General features: G+C 36.1%; 1 protein-coding gene across 6 annotated transcripts in view; it reads right to left on the bottom strand.

Annotated features, from left to right (window-relative positions):
* LOC134530983 (sulfite oxidase) overlaps positions 1-11,345 on the bottom strand; it is a 124,967-nt gene extending 113,622 nt beyond the window's left edge. For 3 of the 6 annotated variants that reach the window (XM_063366387.1, XM_063366388.1, XM_063366389.1), the window contains exon 1: positions 11,147-11,334. In XM_063366387.1, the coding sequence (XP_063222457.1) occupies positions 11,147-11,184 (38 nt within the window). In that variant the 5' untranslated portion in view covers positions 11,185-11,334. Of the gene's footprint in view, positions 1-3,160; positions 3,332-11,146 lie in introns of all 6 variants that reach the window. The other 3 variants (XM_063366384.1, XM_063366385.1, XM_063366386.1) reach the window with 2 other exon arrangements.
* Positions 11,346-15,239: the final 3,894 nt, after the last annotated feature.

Genomic DNA, 15,239 nt, shown 5'->3' with positions numbered 1-15,239 from the left:
TACTTTTTAGGTTTATAATTTTTCTCAGTTTGAATTCTATTTTATCCAATTTGTCACTATCTGATTTATTAATGTTATTCCAAATCACAGAACCATATTCAAATTTATATCTCACCAAGGATATATAAAGACTAAGTGTTGAATCTAAATAAGATGTATTAAATGTGATATATTTAATCAACGCTAACATTTTATTAGCATTTGATCTAAGTGTTTCAATATGATTAGAATAATTTTGAATCTAGCAAGATACCTAAGTCTCTGACACAATTTTATTTTGCAATAGTATGATTGTCTAGTTTATATTCAAATACAATAAGATGATATTTTCTTGAGAAGATTATAGTGGTGGTTTTACCGTAGTTAAGTTCAACGAGATTAGTCTTACACCATGCAACAACAGAAGAGATGTCATGTTGAAGTAAGTGACAGTCATGTAAAGAAGTAATTTTTCTATATATTTTTAGGTCATCTGCAAATAATAGACCAACAGAATAATTTAGTGCTTTGGTTATATCAACAATAAAAATGTTGAAAAGAAGGGGGGAAAGGGTACCACCTTGAGGTACTCCAGAGTTTGTCATATGTAAATCAGATTTAGTATTATTAATAGAAACAAAGTAATTCCTATCTTTCAAATAGCTGCCAAACCATTTGATATATTTGTCACTCAATCCCATAATGGATAATTTGCTGAGTAATATCTGATGGTTTACTGTGTCAAAAGCCTTTGCAGGCAAAAGAAAATATTTTGGGTATTGACTTTACCTTTGCTACACAAGAAAACACTGCAACAAAATAATTTTGACAAACAGATTCACGTACCATTCCTGGTACCATGAAACTACATGTTTTCATACCACAAGAGAGTAAAATTAAAGTTTTGGCAGAATCATTTTCTTTTGCTGAAAGCTGGGTTGAGTGTTCTGTGACTTTTAAAGAAATACTAATTTTAAGTGAGATATGTGGTTACGTGACAGATAAAGTAAATCAGATATCTTCACCAAGAAGGACCATCTCCATATTTCTCTTATCCCGCAGATATTCTGTGCAAGGTTCACTCAGTCACAGCAACAGGCTAATCATATAATCTCCCTGACAATGAAGCATAGAAGGCCACTAGTCTTCTAGTGATTCAATGCACAATAAAGGCAATTCAATAGTCCCAGGTTAGCTCAATGCATGTTACATTTGACTTGGGATGCAAGTACTTAAAACATCAATATTCGTACTTCAGATTAGTTAAAATTAAATAATTTACCAAAAAATGGTGCTATTAAACTAAACTCAAGCAATTTCTTTATGAAACATATATCATGAACCCATAATGACCATTAAATTATATTCAGATGGTGAAATAAGAATGGTACAACATAATTTTCAAATTTTAAAAATTGTCCCTTTATTGAAAACTAAATCTTGAAATTCCATCACTTTTTTTCTTTTATCTAACAAAGCAATCCCTATCAAGTTGCATGTCATATGAAAGTCTATTAAAAAAGCTTCAAAATGGGACCAATTTCAGCCAAGTAACAAGTATTTTTGTAAATACAGAACATGTAAAATCTGAGTTTTTTTAAGTTTTGAAAATTATTAAAAAAAAATTTAAAAAAACACTAACTCAAAATCTAAATAAACTAATTCTTTATTTAGGTATTTCATGTATATGAGTTATAATCGAAAACAAATCACGGAAATCTAAGAGAATAGGGTGTACACCAATCCCTCACTTAGTATGTCTTCAGATTGTGCGAATTCATTTAGCGCGATGTTAATTTTACTGCCTCAGTCTTGAATAGCATGTCTGTAAATTCCAGTTAGCACGAAATCTCCGCAGGCAAAAAAAAAAAGTCGGGTATGACGCCACAAAGTCTTTTTCAACTTCTATAAACAGATATGCAGTGGCATACAGTTAGCCATACGAGGGGGGTGGGAGAGATGCGCACGCAGGTCTGACTACACTATCGGCTGTTGTATAAACATCAGCTATGACATGTTAAGTTGCGGCTACGGAGTGTAAAGGACCAAATGTTTTTATGTCCACGCGTATGCCTCCGTGCCATACCGTTGTCGCCCAGCTACAGACCAGGCCGTGATGAATTTCAGTCTAGCCAGTACCAGGGAACTCGCACAACACAAAGCAATGTTTGCCCATCTGTCTGCTGGTAACTGTACGTGCGCAAGCACCTGCAGTGGGAATTATAGTGGAATCATGACTTCCAAGTGAAGCATAATACATCGTGTTCAAGGGTTTGAGATAAAACTAGAAGTATTACGGCGTGCAGAATGTCATGAAGGCCACACTTATGTTGGTCGCACTTTAGTTTTAAGCAAGTAAACTGTGTGCACAATCGTACAAATGCTGTTGGTTGTACTAGTGGGAATATATTTGACATTATATACCAGAACAGAAATGAACAGATGATTCACATTAAAAAGGTTGTTAAATAAATGGTGCAAAGAAAAAAAAATCAAGGGCTTGACAGGATTGATGTGAACCAAGCGGTGATACACAAAAAAACACTTTAATTTATGAAAAATTAAAATGTAAATATCAGGACAGTAATATCATTTTCATTGCCAGTAAAGGATTGTTTGGAAAGTTCGCAGAAAGGTACGTGACATGAGTTGAAGGTCATATCCGGGCGGGCAAGTCAAACAGCCAAATGATGATAACTATATCCCGTTACACTGTGTCAAATTTGTCATACAAAGTATTCAATGATAGGTTTATAAAGATAAATAGTGTGACAATTATCATTTAGTGTTATTTTACGCACTTAGATTACGTGAAGCATATTTCCCTACACATTTTGGAACACATTAAGTAAATTAGCCTTGCTATTTATGGAGACCAGTACTTCGGAATACGCGATTTCAGATAGCACGAACATTTTTAGGAATGCATTAGTCGTGCTAAGTGAGGGATTGGTATAATGTCTGTGCGGACTTGACATGCAATCACCCGGAAGGGAGAACAAAATAGCTTATGTACTAAGTAACGGAGAAGCTTTCAAACTGTCAGTGGTCCAGGCGAAAACACCACACAATGCTCAATCAGATAAAATAGAGTGGGAGGGGGGGGGGGGGGGAGACAAACTGTTCACGTGCCAGAGGTCTCAACCCTCACAGCGTTTAAACTTCCTCCCCACCCAATTACCTTTTATAATCAGTTCTGAAGGCCAGATGATTGCCAACAGCCATGGCATAGTCAAGCCTTCTAGTGGCAATATTTTCTCCTTCAAGACAATACTTTCTTCTATCGGGACTCGACCCAAATACCCAAAGCCAATGCTTGTCTGTCCAGTGGAATTGAAAAACGCAACCTTTGCTGGATAATCAAAAACATTATTAGTACTCAAAATTACCATTTCAGAATTTACTTTTCACATAAGTCACCCTCATCGACAATTACATCAGGTACCTCATCGTCTCCCCCACTCTTTCATTCCACCTGTGATTTATTTTCATTTCATTACCACTAGTCTCTAACTATCCCAGTGTGAAAAGACGTGGTATGTAATTATTGACAAGATGGGCACATTTCAAAATGGTTTTGTTAACTTCCTGACTTTTTTTCTAATCATTATGTAAAGGTCAAAGTGATAATGGTAATTATCTAAGAGAGAGCCAAACAAAAATATGGAGATGCATTTTGTTACTATCAAGCATTTTCTTTACGCTATCAGTAAAGCAGAAAACATATAGGTGTATTATTTCATTACCCTAGACAGAATAATTTACTGGTAACACAAGTTCATGGAAGGATTTGATTTATGCTTGCATAAGATTTTTTCATGTTGTTACAAATGTTAATGTGAGTGGTTATGAGTCATCATGAAGGTTAGTTATTTAACAATTATTTGTATTTAGTAGTATTCATCACTGTTTTATTTCATTAATATATGTTTTTGAGGATAGATTTACGCACTTTTTGCTGAATCTTACACATAGGTTGGTGTGATTAGGTCAGCTATAAAAATAAAATATATTCAATACACTGTTGCTAGGGAAATTTACATAATTAATTAGGCAGCGAATTAGTTGTGTACTTGTGTGCCACCACGTGGATGGGCTCGTGGACTCAGCTCTCAATTCCGTCCCTGAGTTGTGACGTGGCTCATGTGGGTGCTAAGCTCAATTCCACATACACAGTGTTGAAACCTATCCTACCAACCTGCTCTCAGCAGCTAGTACTTAATCAGGCGGTAATTGCCTATGGGCTCTTTAGGCGTAGCACACGCCTTTTTCCCTATACCTACAAGGGTGCATGTGGTCTGTAAGCTAAATACTCACGGTTCTGTTAAGAGGGTTTTAATTCTGCAGATATACACTCAATTGAATAATTAGCAAAACTCCTTACGTAGTTAACTGTAAATAGGCTAACGGTCAATACTCCGGCTTAGTTGCGAACCAGAGTACCACGTGACCTGGTCTAGAATACAAGTCGTGTTATTTCGTTTGAAACGTTCTAAATAGAATTAAAATTATTACGTTAATCAGTCAGTCATACAGAGTAGACCCTAGGAAACCGAAAAAAAAGGTTTGAATACTAATTAAGTCGACAGATTTTAAAGGACCAGTTAGTATCAAGCGATGAAGTCTTTGAGGTGCAATGGCTCCTTCCTACCCAGGGTGGCAGTTGAGAGAGTCTGACAGTGGTCAGGGTGTCTTGATAACAGGAAGCCTCGGAATTACAGTTAGGCATCAAACAATTACGTTACGGAACAAGTAACATAACAACACTCTTCTAGCTCTTAATAATAATAATTTGTTATTATTTATGCTGAATTAATATTACTTATACAGTTACTTGTTTATTACTCAAGTTCAAATGTGAATAACCAGCATAATATTGCTTTCTGAAGGTTTGGGCATGACACTACTCCGTCCTTACATACTACCCTGAAAACCCATACACTTGAGAGATTGAAATAAGGATATAAAGAAAAATTTGGTAAAATCTTTAATTACGTGATTAAGAATAGGGGTGCGAGACACAGATTCTAAGCGCACCTCTTGCGGAGCGAACTAGCACTCGCACACATACACGTTAGCGGGAGATCTGAAATGCCCCTGAGAAGGTGTTGGTGAGAAGAAGTGTTGGCCTGAAGTGGGGCGAGGCACATAGGCTTTGGGAGGGCATAGCCCTGGCCGACTTCAACATAATGATTAAGTAATATATAATTAATGTGCTACCCTAACCAACCACTGTTGTATAGTATATTAAATACAGTTAAGCTAACCTATCAAGCAATATAGCAATATTCACACAAATTTACAATGTTTTAAATGTGGCTAACATAAGCTAAATATTAAAATTATTAACTACTGGATAATTTTGATGGCAGAGCCGCTTTTCGGAAAAACAATTGCCTTTATTCACTGTTTATTTGTTTTTGAATCAATCTCTAAGAGGGTATTGTGATAGTTCAATTAGTTTACCAGTAGTTTAGTGTTTTAACTAAATACTGTGAAATAGTGTGAATGGTTATTTAGGTTAAATACATAAAAAAAAATACTGTAATGTAAACACATTTGATTAAGACAGCTATGTACATTTTAAACTAGTAATTCCTAATCAACCATTCTAACAATTTTGCATTATTTTTCATACAGCTAACGAAACCAACCATTAACACTATTTTCAACTATTTTAAAGGTACATATATAACCTAACCTAATGAATTAATCACATTATTTTTAATGTAGCTAAAATAACCCAAACGAACATTCTCACTATATACCACATGTGTGTATTATATGAAGCTAACCTAATTACTCGCTAAAACCGTAAACTATAACAGAAAAGAGGCTCTCATTCAGAACTACAGTACTAACTACTAAAACACTACTCATAGTATGACAATGTATTTCCATAGAATGATTATAATAAGGTCAGGTGGGGTGGATATGATACAAAAAACCAAACTTTTTGAATATTATTTTAACTAACAGCACCACAACACTGAGAAAAATTACGCACATTTCTTAGGGCTTTAGAAACCTAACCCTAACTCAATAAAAATGCTGATTAATTAGTTAGATTGATAAAAAATAAATTTAGTGTATCATATTCACCCTGCGATTGAGGGGAATATGATACACAGGTGGGGTGAATGAGATACATCATTATATCCTACTTCCTAGCAACGCTATCAGTGTGGTGGGGTGCGTGTGAGATAGGTCAAATGCATGTGTATCACCCACAAAAAATTTCATGACAATCAGTTAGTGGTCCTCGAGTTCTGACATAAAATATGAAGTCATGTTACAGAGTGAATATTTTTCCTCTATATTAAAGAAGAATACATTTTGTCACAGTACATAAATGCGACTAGTGACTAGTCAAACAAATTCTATATACAATTTTGATCATTTATCCACGCACTGTACAATTATTCAACGATCTTCTCAGTCAACAACAAATTGAAGAAATACTGTGGTCCTAATAAGGCTTTTCTCTCTATTTATAGTAAATACAACAATAGAAAAGGAATAAAAGCAGCTTACTACAAACTAAAATATGGAATGCTTAGAAATACAGTTCTACATGTGATGTTAAATTATTCATATTACTCTAAAACATAAAGGTAGGGGCCTACATAGAATAATAAGTTGTACAAATTGGAGTACAAAAATTTATTATGTTCAGGTTTACCAACATACAGAAATAGCTTTAAGGTAAAAAAACAAGGTTTTAATGACAACGTACATTTCAAATTCAGCAGTGGAAAATAGAAATATTAAGCACTTTTTTTATAAAACTACCTAAAATTATGGTATCACATTCACCCCATGTTGTGTATCACATTAACCCCATGTTCTGTTATCATATTCACCCCAAAAATTTAGGCAGCAATAGTAACTAAGATATAAATGTCAGACTATCTTTCTAAGCATTAAAACATAGAGGATACTTTCCTGAACCATTTAAAACTATAATTTTTAAGCTATCTTCTATGCACACAAAGATATAACAAAAGTTGCAGGACCTAGACACATTAATTTTTTTGGTCGAATTATTTCTTGCTTGAGACTTTTTCATTTCCTATAAAATGTAGCTAAAGGTTTATAACATTCATTATGGAATGGGGACGTATAAAGAAGAGGCAAGCAAATGCATTTTCTTAAAAAATTTTGTATAGCAAAAAGTAATTTTTTTTTAATGCATCACTTTCACCCCAAGTTTTACATTGAGGATAAGTTAGATTCGAATCTGAAAAATTACCGGATGTACCATACTTATCATACACGCCTGAAAAACACAGAAATTCCTTTGTGCAACAACAGCCAAAGTCAATTCCTTAAATAAATGTGTATAAAAATAATAAAAATATATATATGCATGTTCATGAACTTATACCTGTTAATAAAATGGTTTGCAAGACCGTTCTTCAAATTGAATAAAAATATAAATGTTTAATTAGAATAAGTAATATTCGAAATTGAGATTCGAATTTGAAAACAAGCGTAATTTTGATATATAAAAATTAACTAGGCTATAGTGCAACATTTGGATGGTGCAAATGTTTAGGAGACCCTTGGTTACATCACACAACCTTCAGAATTGGGGGATAGCACCATATTTTACCACGAGCCCCCCTTTGTGGTAAATGGGTGTATTTTGATCAGTCTTGTCAATAAAAAAATCAATAAAAAATAAACCAAACAATGGTGAAACATTCGGCTTGGTGCAAAAGTTTAAGCAGACCTTTGGTTACACCACACAACCTTCAGAATTGGGGGATATGGCACAATTTTTTACCATGAGCCCCCCTTGATGGTATTGACAAGTCTGATCAAAATAAACACAATCACCACAAAGGGGGGCTCGTGGTAAAAAATTGTGTCATTACCCCTAGTTCTGAAGGTTGTGTGGTGTAACCAAGGGTCTCCTTAAACGTTTGCACCAAGCCGAATGTTGCACCATTATTTAGTTTATTTTTTAATTGATTTTTTTATTGACAAGTTTGAAAAAAATACAAACATTTACCACGAAGGGGGGCTCGTGGTAAAATATGTTGCCATATCCCCCAGTTCTGAAGGTTGTGTGGTGTAACCAAGGGCCTTGTTAAACATTTGCCCCAAGCTGAATGTTGCACCATTGTCTAGTTTAATTGTTATTCATTTGTTTTATTGACAAGTCTGATCAAAATACACACATTTACCACGAAGGGGGGCTCGTGGTAAAAAATGGTGCCATATCCCCCAGTTCTGAATGTTGTGTGGTGTACCCAAGGGTCTCCTGAAACGTTTGCACCAAGCCGAATGTTGCACCATTTTATTTTTTAATTGGTATTGATTTTTTGGTAAATATGTAGTTGAGCGGTATTAGCGAAAAAAAATGTTAAAAATCCGAAAATACCTTTATTGTATGCTCTTCAACTTCCTCTTTTCATTAAAAGCGGCGGAGGTAATAAATTCAAAATACTTTAGGAGATATCGCCGTTCTTATTTTGCTATACAAGACCTGTGTAATCATTGGACCAGAGCCATTTTTTTTATTGTCATGTGTTTGTGAATGCCTAATTAATGAAAATGGTCAATTAGGTCAGGTCAGTTACATTATAAATACTTTGAAACAAAGCGTACATTAAAAATAATATGAATTAATTTCAATGGTTCTTTAGTTTTAAAGTATTATAATGTAACTGACCTGACCTAACAAACCGGGACAAAGGATGAACAGTAACAACTCAAGTAAATTTTTTTTGTTACTTATTACTTGCGCAACAATATCCAAATAACAAATAAGACTTTAAAATTAGAAACGTTAAAAACTCACCTAAGTTGGAGACGTAATTAAACACCGTTTTAAACAATAAATGAACTAAATAATCACGTATTGATTCATTTGAATTCTGGCCTATCAGGAACAAACAAGTGACATCATTATCCAATAAAAAAATAGATACACGTAAACAAGAAACAATGGTTAACACCACATGAATGCACTGGTATTGTGATGAAATTTATAAATTCTATATCTCCTAAAGTATTTGGAATTTCTTATCTCCGCCGCTTTTAATGAAAAGCGGAAGTTGAAGAGCATATAATAAAGGTATTTTCGGATTTTTAACATTTTTTTTTGCAAATACCGCTGAACTACATATGATGAAATTTAAAAATTTTATATCTCCTAAAGTATTTGGAATTTCTTACCTCCGCTGCTTTTAATGAAAAGAGGAAGTTGAAGAGCACACAATAAAAGTATTTTCAGATTTTTAACATTTTTTTTGCAAATACCGCTCAACTACATATTTACAGATTTTTTTTATTGACAAGTCTGATCAAAATACACACATTTACCACGAAGGGGGGCTCGTGGTAAAAAATGGTGCCATATCTCCCAGTTCTGAAGAATGTGTGGTGTAACAAAGGGTCTCCTTAAACGTTTGCACCAAGCCGAATGTTGCACCATTGTCTAGTTTAAGTTTTATTTTTTTTTTATTTACAAGTCTGTAAAAAATACACACTTTTACCACAAAGGGGAGCTCGTGGTAAAAAATGGTGCCATATCCCCCAGTTCTGAAGGTTGTGTGGTGTACCCAAGGGTCTCCTTAAACATTTGCACCAAGCAGAATGTTGCACCATTGTCTAGTTTAATTTTTAGATATCAAAATTATGCTTGTTTTCAAATTAGAATCTCAGTTTGAATATTATTTATTCTAATTAAACATTTATATTTTTATTTAATTTTGAAAAACTGTCTTGTAAACCATTTCATTAACACGTCTAAGTTCATTAACATGCATATATAATTTTTTTTTTTTTTTCCTGTTTTATACACATTAATTTAATGAATTGACTTAGGCTGTTCTTGCACGAAGGAATTTCTGGGGGAGTTAAGTTGTGTACGATAATTATGGTACAATCCGGTAATTTTTCAGATTCGAATCTAACTAATCCTCAGTACATAAGTTTTACACTGTATCACATTCACCCCACCCAACCCTATGTGCTAAAAAGTAAAATAAATGCATTTTCAAATTTTTAATTTGCTTATTTTCGAATGTCCCTTCTCCGAAATAACTACTATGATAATAATGTAATTTCATAACCTGAAACAGATTTGTTTTTAAGTACAGATTAAGTTATGTTTTTCAGAGATGTAGTAAGTAGTATAATAAAGGAGAGTTGTTTAATGTTTCTACATATTTTGTAGTATAAATTATTTTTTTATATCTTTATTACATATTTCAAAGGTTATTTTTTCACTCAAGTACTAACAGTTATTTTCTACAGTAATTGCTCTTCTGAAAAATAAAAATTAAATTCGAAAAGTTACATTTCAGATCCTCTCGTTCTATATGATTCTGTTAAATGGCATAGGTAGTCACCGTTCAAGTAGTTTACAATTTTAAACTGTTAGTTATGTTAGGTTATGGGTCATACCATGTCAAATGATCCTTAAGTGGTTGCTTGAGTATTTTATAATCAAATGATTTTTTGTTTGTTGATTCCTTCATGATAAGTGTGTCCAAAAAGAATAAGTTAAAATTTTTATCTCTTTCTGAATTCCGATGGTAGCCTTTTTGTTTTACAAAACATGCCGATTTTTTTAATTGTAAGGGTTTATTGTACTCATATTACTCGGAACTGGTAAACCCGAGGTTGTTGAAACAAAAAACAGTTTATTTAGGAAGATGCAGCCTTTATTATCACCAATACACATTTACAAATAAATTGCATACCAAATAGAAAAAAATTAAAAATTTTGACTTTAAAAATGACCAATTTTTAATTTTTTAAGACATCATTCAAAAAATAAATCTAAACTCAATACCACTTTTGTGGGGATGAGTAACTATCTTAATGCACTGTATTTACAAAAAATTTCAAAACTGGGATTTTTTTATTTTAAGAGTTATGGGCTTTAAAAATTAAAAAAAAAATTAAATTTAAAAAACTATATTTTGACACCTTATCTCTTTGTTGGAACGAAGTTTCAAACTCTGAAATTTGTAAAATAAATCCTCTATAGTGTTTTATACTGCTGTAAAATTTTCAAAATGTGTGAGAAAATACGTGCATCTCTTCAAGCTGCAAATGTAAGGATTATATCACTATAAAATCCATTATAAAATTATAATATCGTACTTTAGTACTCAATTACCCAAAATAAGTTATTTATTTAACATACCTGCTTGAGAATAATGATTTCAAGATGGGGTGAATCATTTTCGTTATGAATGACCTTTATTTAATGTTATGATAAATATATATTCAGCATGAATACACCAGATAAGTAATACGATTATTACATAACGCATTTCATATCGACAACAAACCAACGGGTCGTTGCAACAAACACATAGCCCGCCAATAGTAACATGGGGAGACAACTGAATATGCGGAACATAGAGTAAATAAAGTGAGGCGGAATATGGCCAATAATCATTATGTGTGTAGGTGTATACTGTGTGTATGTTTGTGTTTTGTGTGTGTGTGTGTATATATATATATAGAAAACATAGAAATTTCTTAAACATTATTACATAAAAAAAAGTAATTTTACGGACAGTATTAGTTCAGAATTTATAAAATGGTGTATTAACGGAGTGGCATATTGAATATAATTGCAAATTATTATAAATTGGAAAAAAAATTTATAATTTTAAATTACTTTGGTAGCAATGAAATAAGCATAGTGACCATGTGTACCTATATTAAGGCCCGACTACAATAGTAATGTCCTAAACTGTGTCCGAAGGACACTCGTCACTATTGGTCCACGTGACCCTCTGACGTCATGTGTCAAGTGGGCGAAGGTCCGAACCTACTTGATCCGAAGACATTCGTCAATTTGAACTTTTTGTCCCAACCTGTGTACTTCGGACACAGAAAAAGAACAGAACACTCACGAAATTTGAATTTCCTGTTCCCGTTTGAAAACATGGTGTTTGTTTTTGTTATTGAAGGAAATGGAAGATGTTGTAAGTCAAGAAGAGCCACTTTGCCTTACTGAATAAATATATAATATTGAATTCCCACAACTTTCATATGTTCAATCTCAAACTACAAACCATCAACACAATAAACAAAAACATTTGGTACATTTTGTGTGCTCTGGTGACAACTTTATAAATCAATACATTCGGACATCGGACATCGCATTTGTGGACAGGGCAGTTTTCGGTGAGACAATGTGACGTCAATCACATTCGGATAAAGACACGGACCACGCACAGGTTCGGACTATTGTAAACGGGCTCTAAAAAGGAAACTTCAAATGTACCCGAACGCACCCGAAGAGTTCACCTTCGGCGAACTTCTGTACTTCATTTTTCTTTTAACAAAATGTGCGGTAATTTTGATAAGTGTATACATGTGACACCGGTCCAGCTGCCTCCCCGTAAAAGCTATCAAGTTTCTTGAGGAATGGGTCTCGGGGTTTGGGATCGGCCAAGTGGCGGGAGGCAGGGACGTGTCCGTAGAGGTAATCCTTGGGCTGTTTAGGCCACCGAAGACGTCTTACACTACAAATGATATACTCCGCTATGTGAAGTGATTTTTTTTATTACTTATCAAACTTTACATGGTGCTATCCATCCCCTGGCCGCGACTGTTCGGGGTTAGTGAGCTCTGCGTGTGTACGGCTGTTCGGTGATGACCCTGCTTATAATGGTAAGAGGGGGAGTTTGAAGAGAACAGTACGTGGCGGACGTTGCTGCTGTGATGGCGCTAGGCTCGCGATGGCTGTCAAGACCTGTGCAGTGACGCATGGCCAGTGGGGTTGTAACTCACGCTCTAGATGATGTTGCGGAATTGGCGCGAAGGTGGCCTCTCAACGTTGCGCGAAGACGACCAGCCTCTTCGAGCTCCCGGTGTGTACCGACTCGCTCGTGTAGCACGGCGCTACAGCAGGCCTGCCAATTGTGCGCCAGAAGCGCAGCGCGCGGGAAACAGACGCGGCCAAGTTTAGGACCTATTCGCACGTTGAACAATTGAATTAACAAATAAAAACATTTGATGAAATATACATTACATAGTTTATGTCTGTGAGAGAAAACATGTGCCCTTGAATGCTATAGTCCGGCGGAAGCACATTGCCACACCCGGCGGAGTGCTTCCGCCGAAGTAGCCGGTAGTGGTGCTAGCTGCGGGTCGTTCGGCGCACTCACACTTGTTGCACCATGTTGCACGCGCGGGCGTGTTCGTGGCACACTGCTTTGAGAGGCGTCGGAGAGGCATCGCGGCCTGTGCGACTAAGAGGCGCACTATCGGCTGGCGTCAACGTAGGCCCGTAACTCCGGCGATGCTACCTGAATCTTAGGACTGTCCCAGAAATTGACGCGTTAGTAAGATTGAATGTTACGTGTTGTCTACTAGCTGCCCCGTGCGGGCAGAAACTAGTTAGCCGATTGGCTAGGATATCGCGTGAAGCACCGAAGTAACATCTCGTACTCGTAGTTCACACGCAGTACTTACGTATCACAACAAACGCTTGTCATGGAGCCCTAATAATTAAGTTAATTACTACTCAGTAAGTCGAGGCAAACCACGGAACTGAAAGAAAAGGTTTGCGGAATTATACAACTATTGAAAACTACATATCAGTGAAAATAAGAATTGCTGGCCCCGTGTTGCGCGGAGGCTGCCGGCCTCTATGAGCTCCGGAAGGATACTGCCGCTATCACCGTGCGCGACCCCCCTCCCCCGCCGGCCCTCCCCGGGAAACATGTGATTTTCGCGGGAAACTGAACCAGCCAGGTTCGGGACAAGGTGCACGGTGAAACATAATTTTGGAGAAAATGAAGTGTTAAATAATGAAAATAATGTCTAATAATATCCTGTGGAAAAAATACATAAACATCTGTTGTAGTTCGGCGGAGGGATATGCCACACCCGGCCGGATCCTTTCGACGACATTGCACTTGTAACCTGGTGTTCGCCCCGTTGCACTTTCTATACTCCGGTGCGCGCACGAGTGCTTTCGGTGCACACGCCTTCGTGAGACGTTGATGAGGCATAGCGGTATATGCGACATAGAGGAGCATTGGCGGTCGGCGTCAATAGTTTATGTCTGTGAGAGAAAACATGTGCCCTTGAATGCTATAGTCCGGCGGAAGCATATTGCCACACCCGGCGGAGTTCTTCCGCCGAAGTGGCCGGTAGTGGTGCTAGCTGCGGGTCGTTTGGTGCACTCACACCTGTTGCACCATGTTGCATGCGCGGGCGTGTTTGTGGCACACGGCTTTGAGAGGCATCGGAGAGGCATCGCGGACTGTGCGACTAAGAGGCTCACTATCGGCTGGCGTCAAATGCCCCCTCTATCTGAGACCGCTAGCACTTGAAAGAATCACAGAATTATTAAAACGACATGACAAGTAATTAGTTAATAAAACAAAATACACATGAATTAATTAGTTACGAATAAATGACAAGTGAAGTATTTACACAATGTTTCAGACGTGAGAGTTTTGTTACGTTACAAAATATACGAAATTGTGGAGGGTCGTGACCACTTAAAAGTACATAAAAAGCATAATTATTTACAACACAAAAAGAAGTCCACTGGCATGCTAGGGCGCACGCGGGTGCGTCCCTGACCGTAGCACATTACAGACGGTGCACTGGGGGGACAAACCTCCCTTAGGACCACGTCGGTGGACAGGTACGGCCTCTGCATCTGGGAGGGTACGACGACTGTCGTCATATTTTTTTATTTTGCTGCTGTATTACAGTTTTTAGAGTGGTAACAACTGAACCAATAGTGGCTATGTTATTTGGGAAATGTAACATAAAAGTTTGTGGATATTTATTAGTTTCTTCATAATGACGAGTTTGTTTTGTCGTTTTGTTAGGCCTGGCAAGCGAGAAGCTAGGCCTGTCACCTTCACATGACATCAGCTAGTTGCTAATAGGACAATATAGGAAATTCGTCACAAAAAAAAGGGAGACATTACGTAGTGCATTCCAGTGGCATTGCCCGATTCCACGGTTTTCTTTTCCCACAGTTTTAGTTCATTTGTATTTTTTTTTTTGACCAATTAAAATAATTCTTTTTACCACAGTTTTATGCAGTTTTATTTATTTAGTATGGCTGGAAAAGTTCGTACAATGTTTGATTGCAACCACTACCTTTTATTATATGTTTATGACCATGACTAGTATATCGAGTTGTATGTTAAGTACTCATTTATTTCTCAATTAAAAATTCTAAAATTTACAATATTAAATCTTAAAGTTGGGCCTCTTCCTTGCGTTGTGATTACCTCTATGGTTCAGGTAAA

The sequence above is a fragment of the Bacillus rossius genome, chromosome 3 (assembly GCF_032445375.1).
Source record: "Bacillus rossius redtenbacheri isolate Brsri chromosome 3, Brsri_v3, whole genome shotgun sequence".
Lineage (NCBI taxonomy): Eukaryota > Metazoa > Arthropoda > Insecta > Phasmatodea > Bacillidae > Bacillus > Bacillus rossius.
This window is presented reverse-complemented; position numbering and strand designations above follow the sequence as displayed.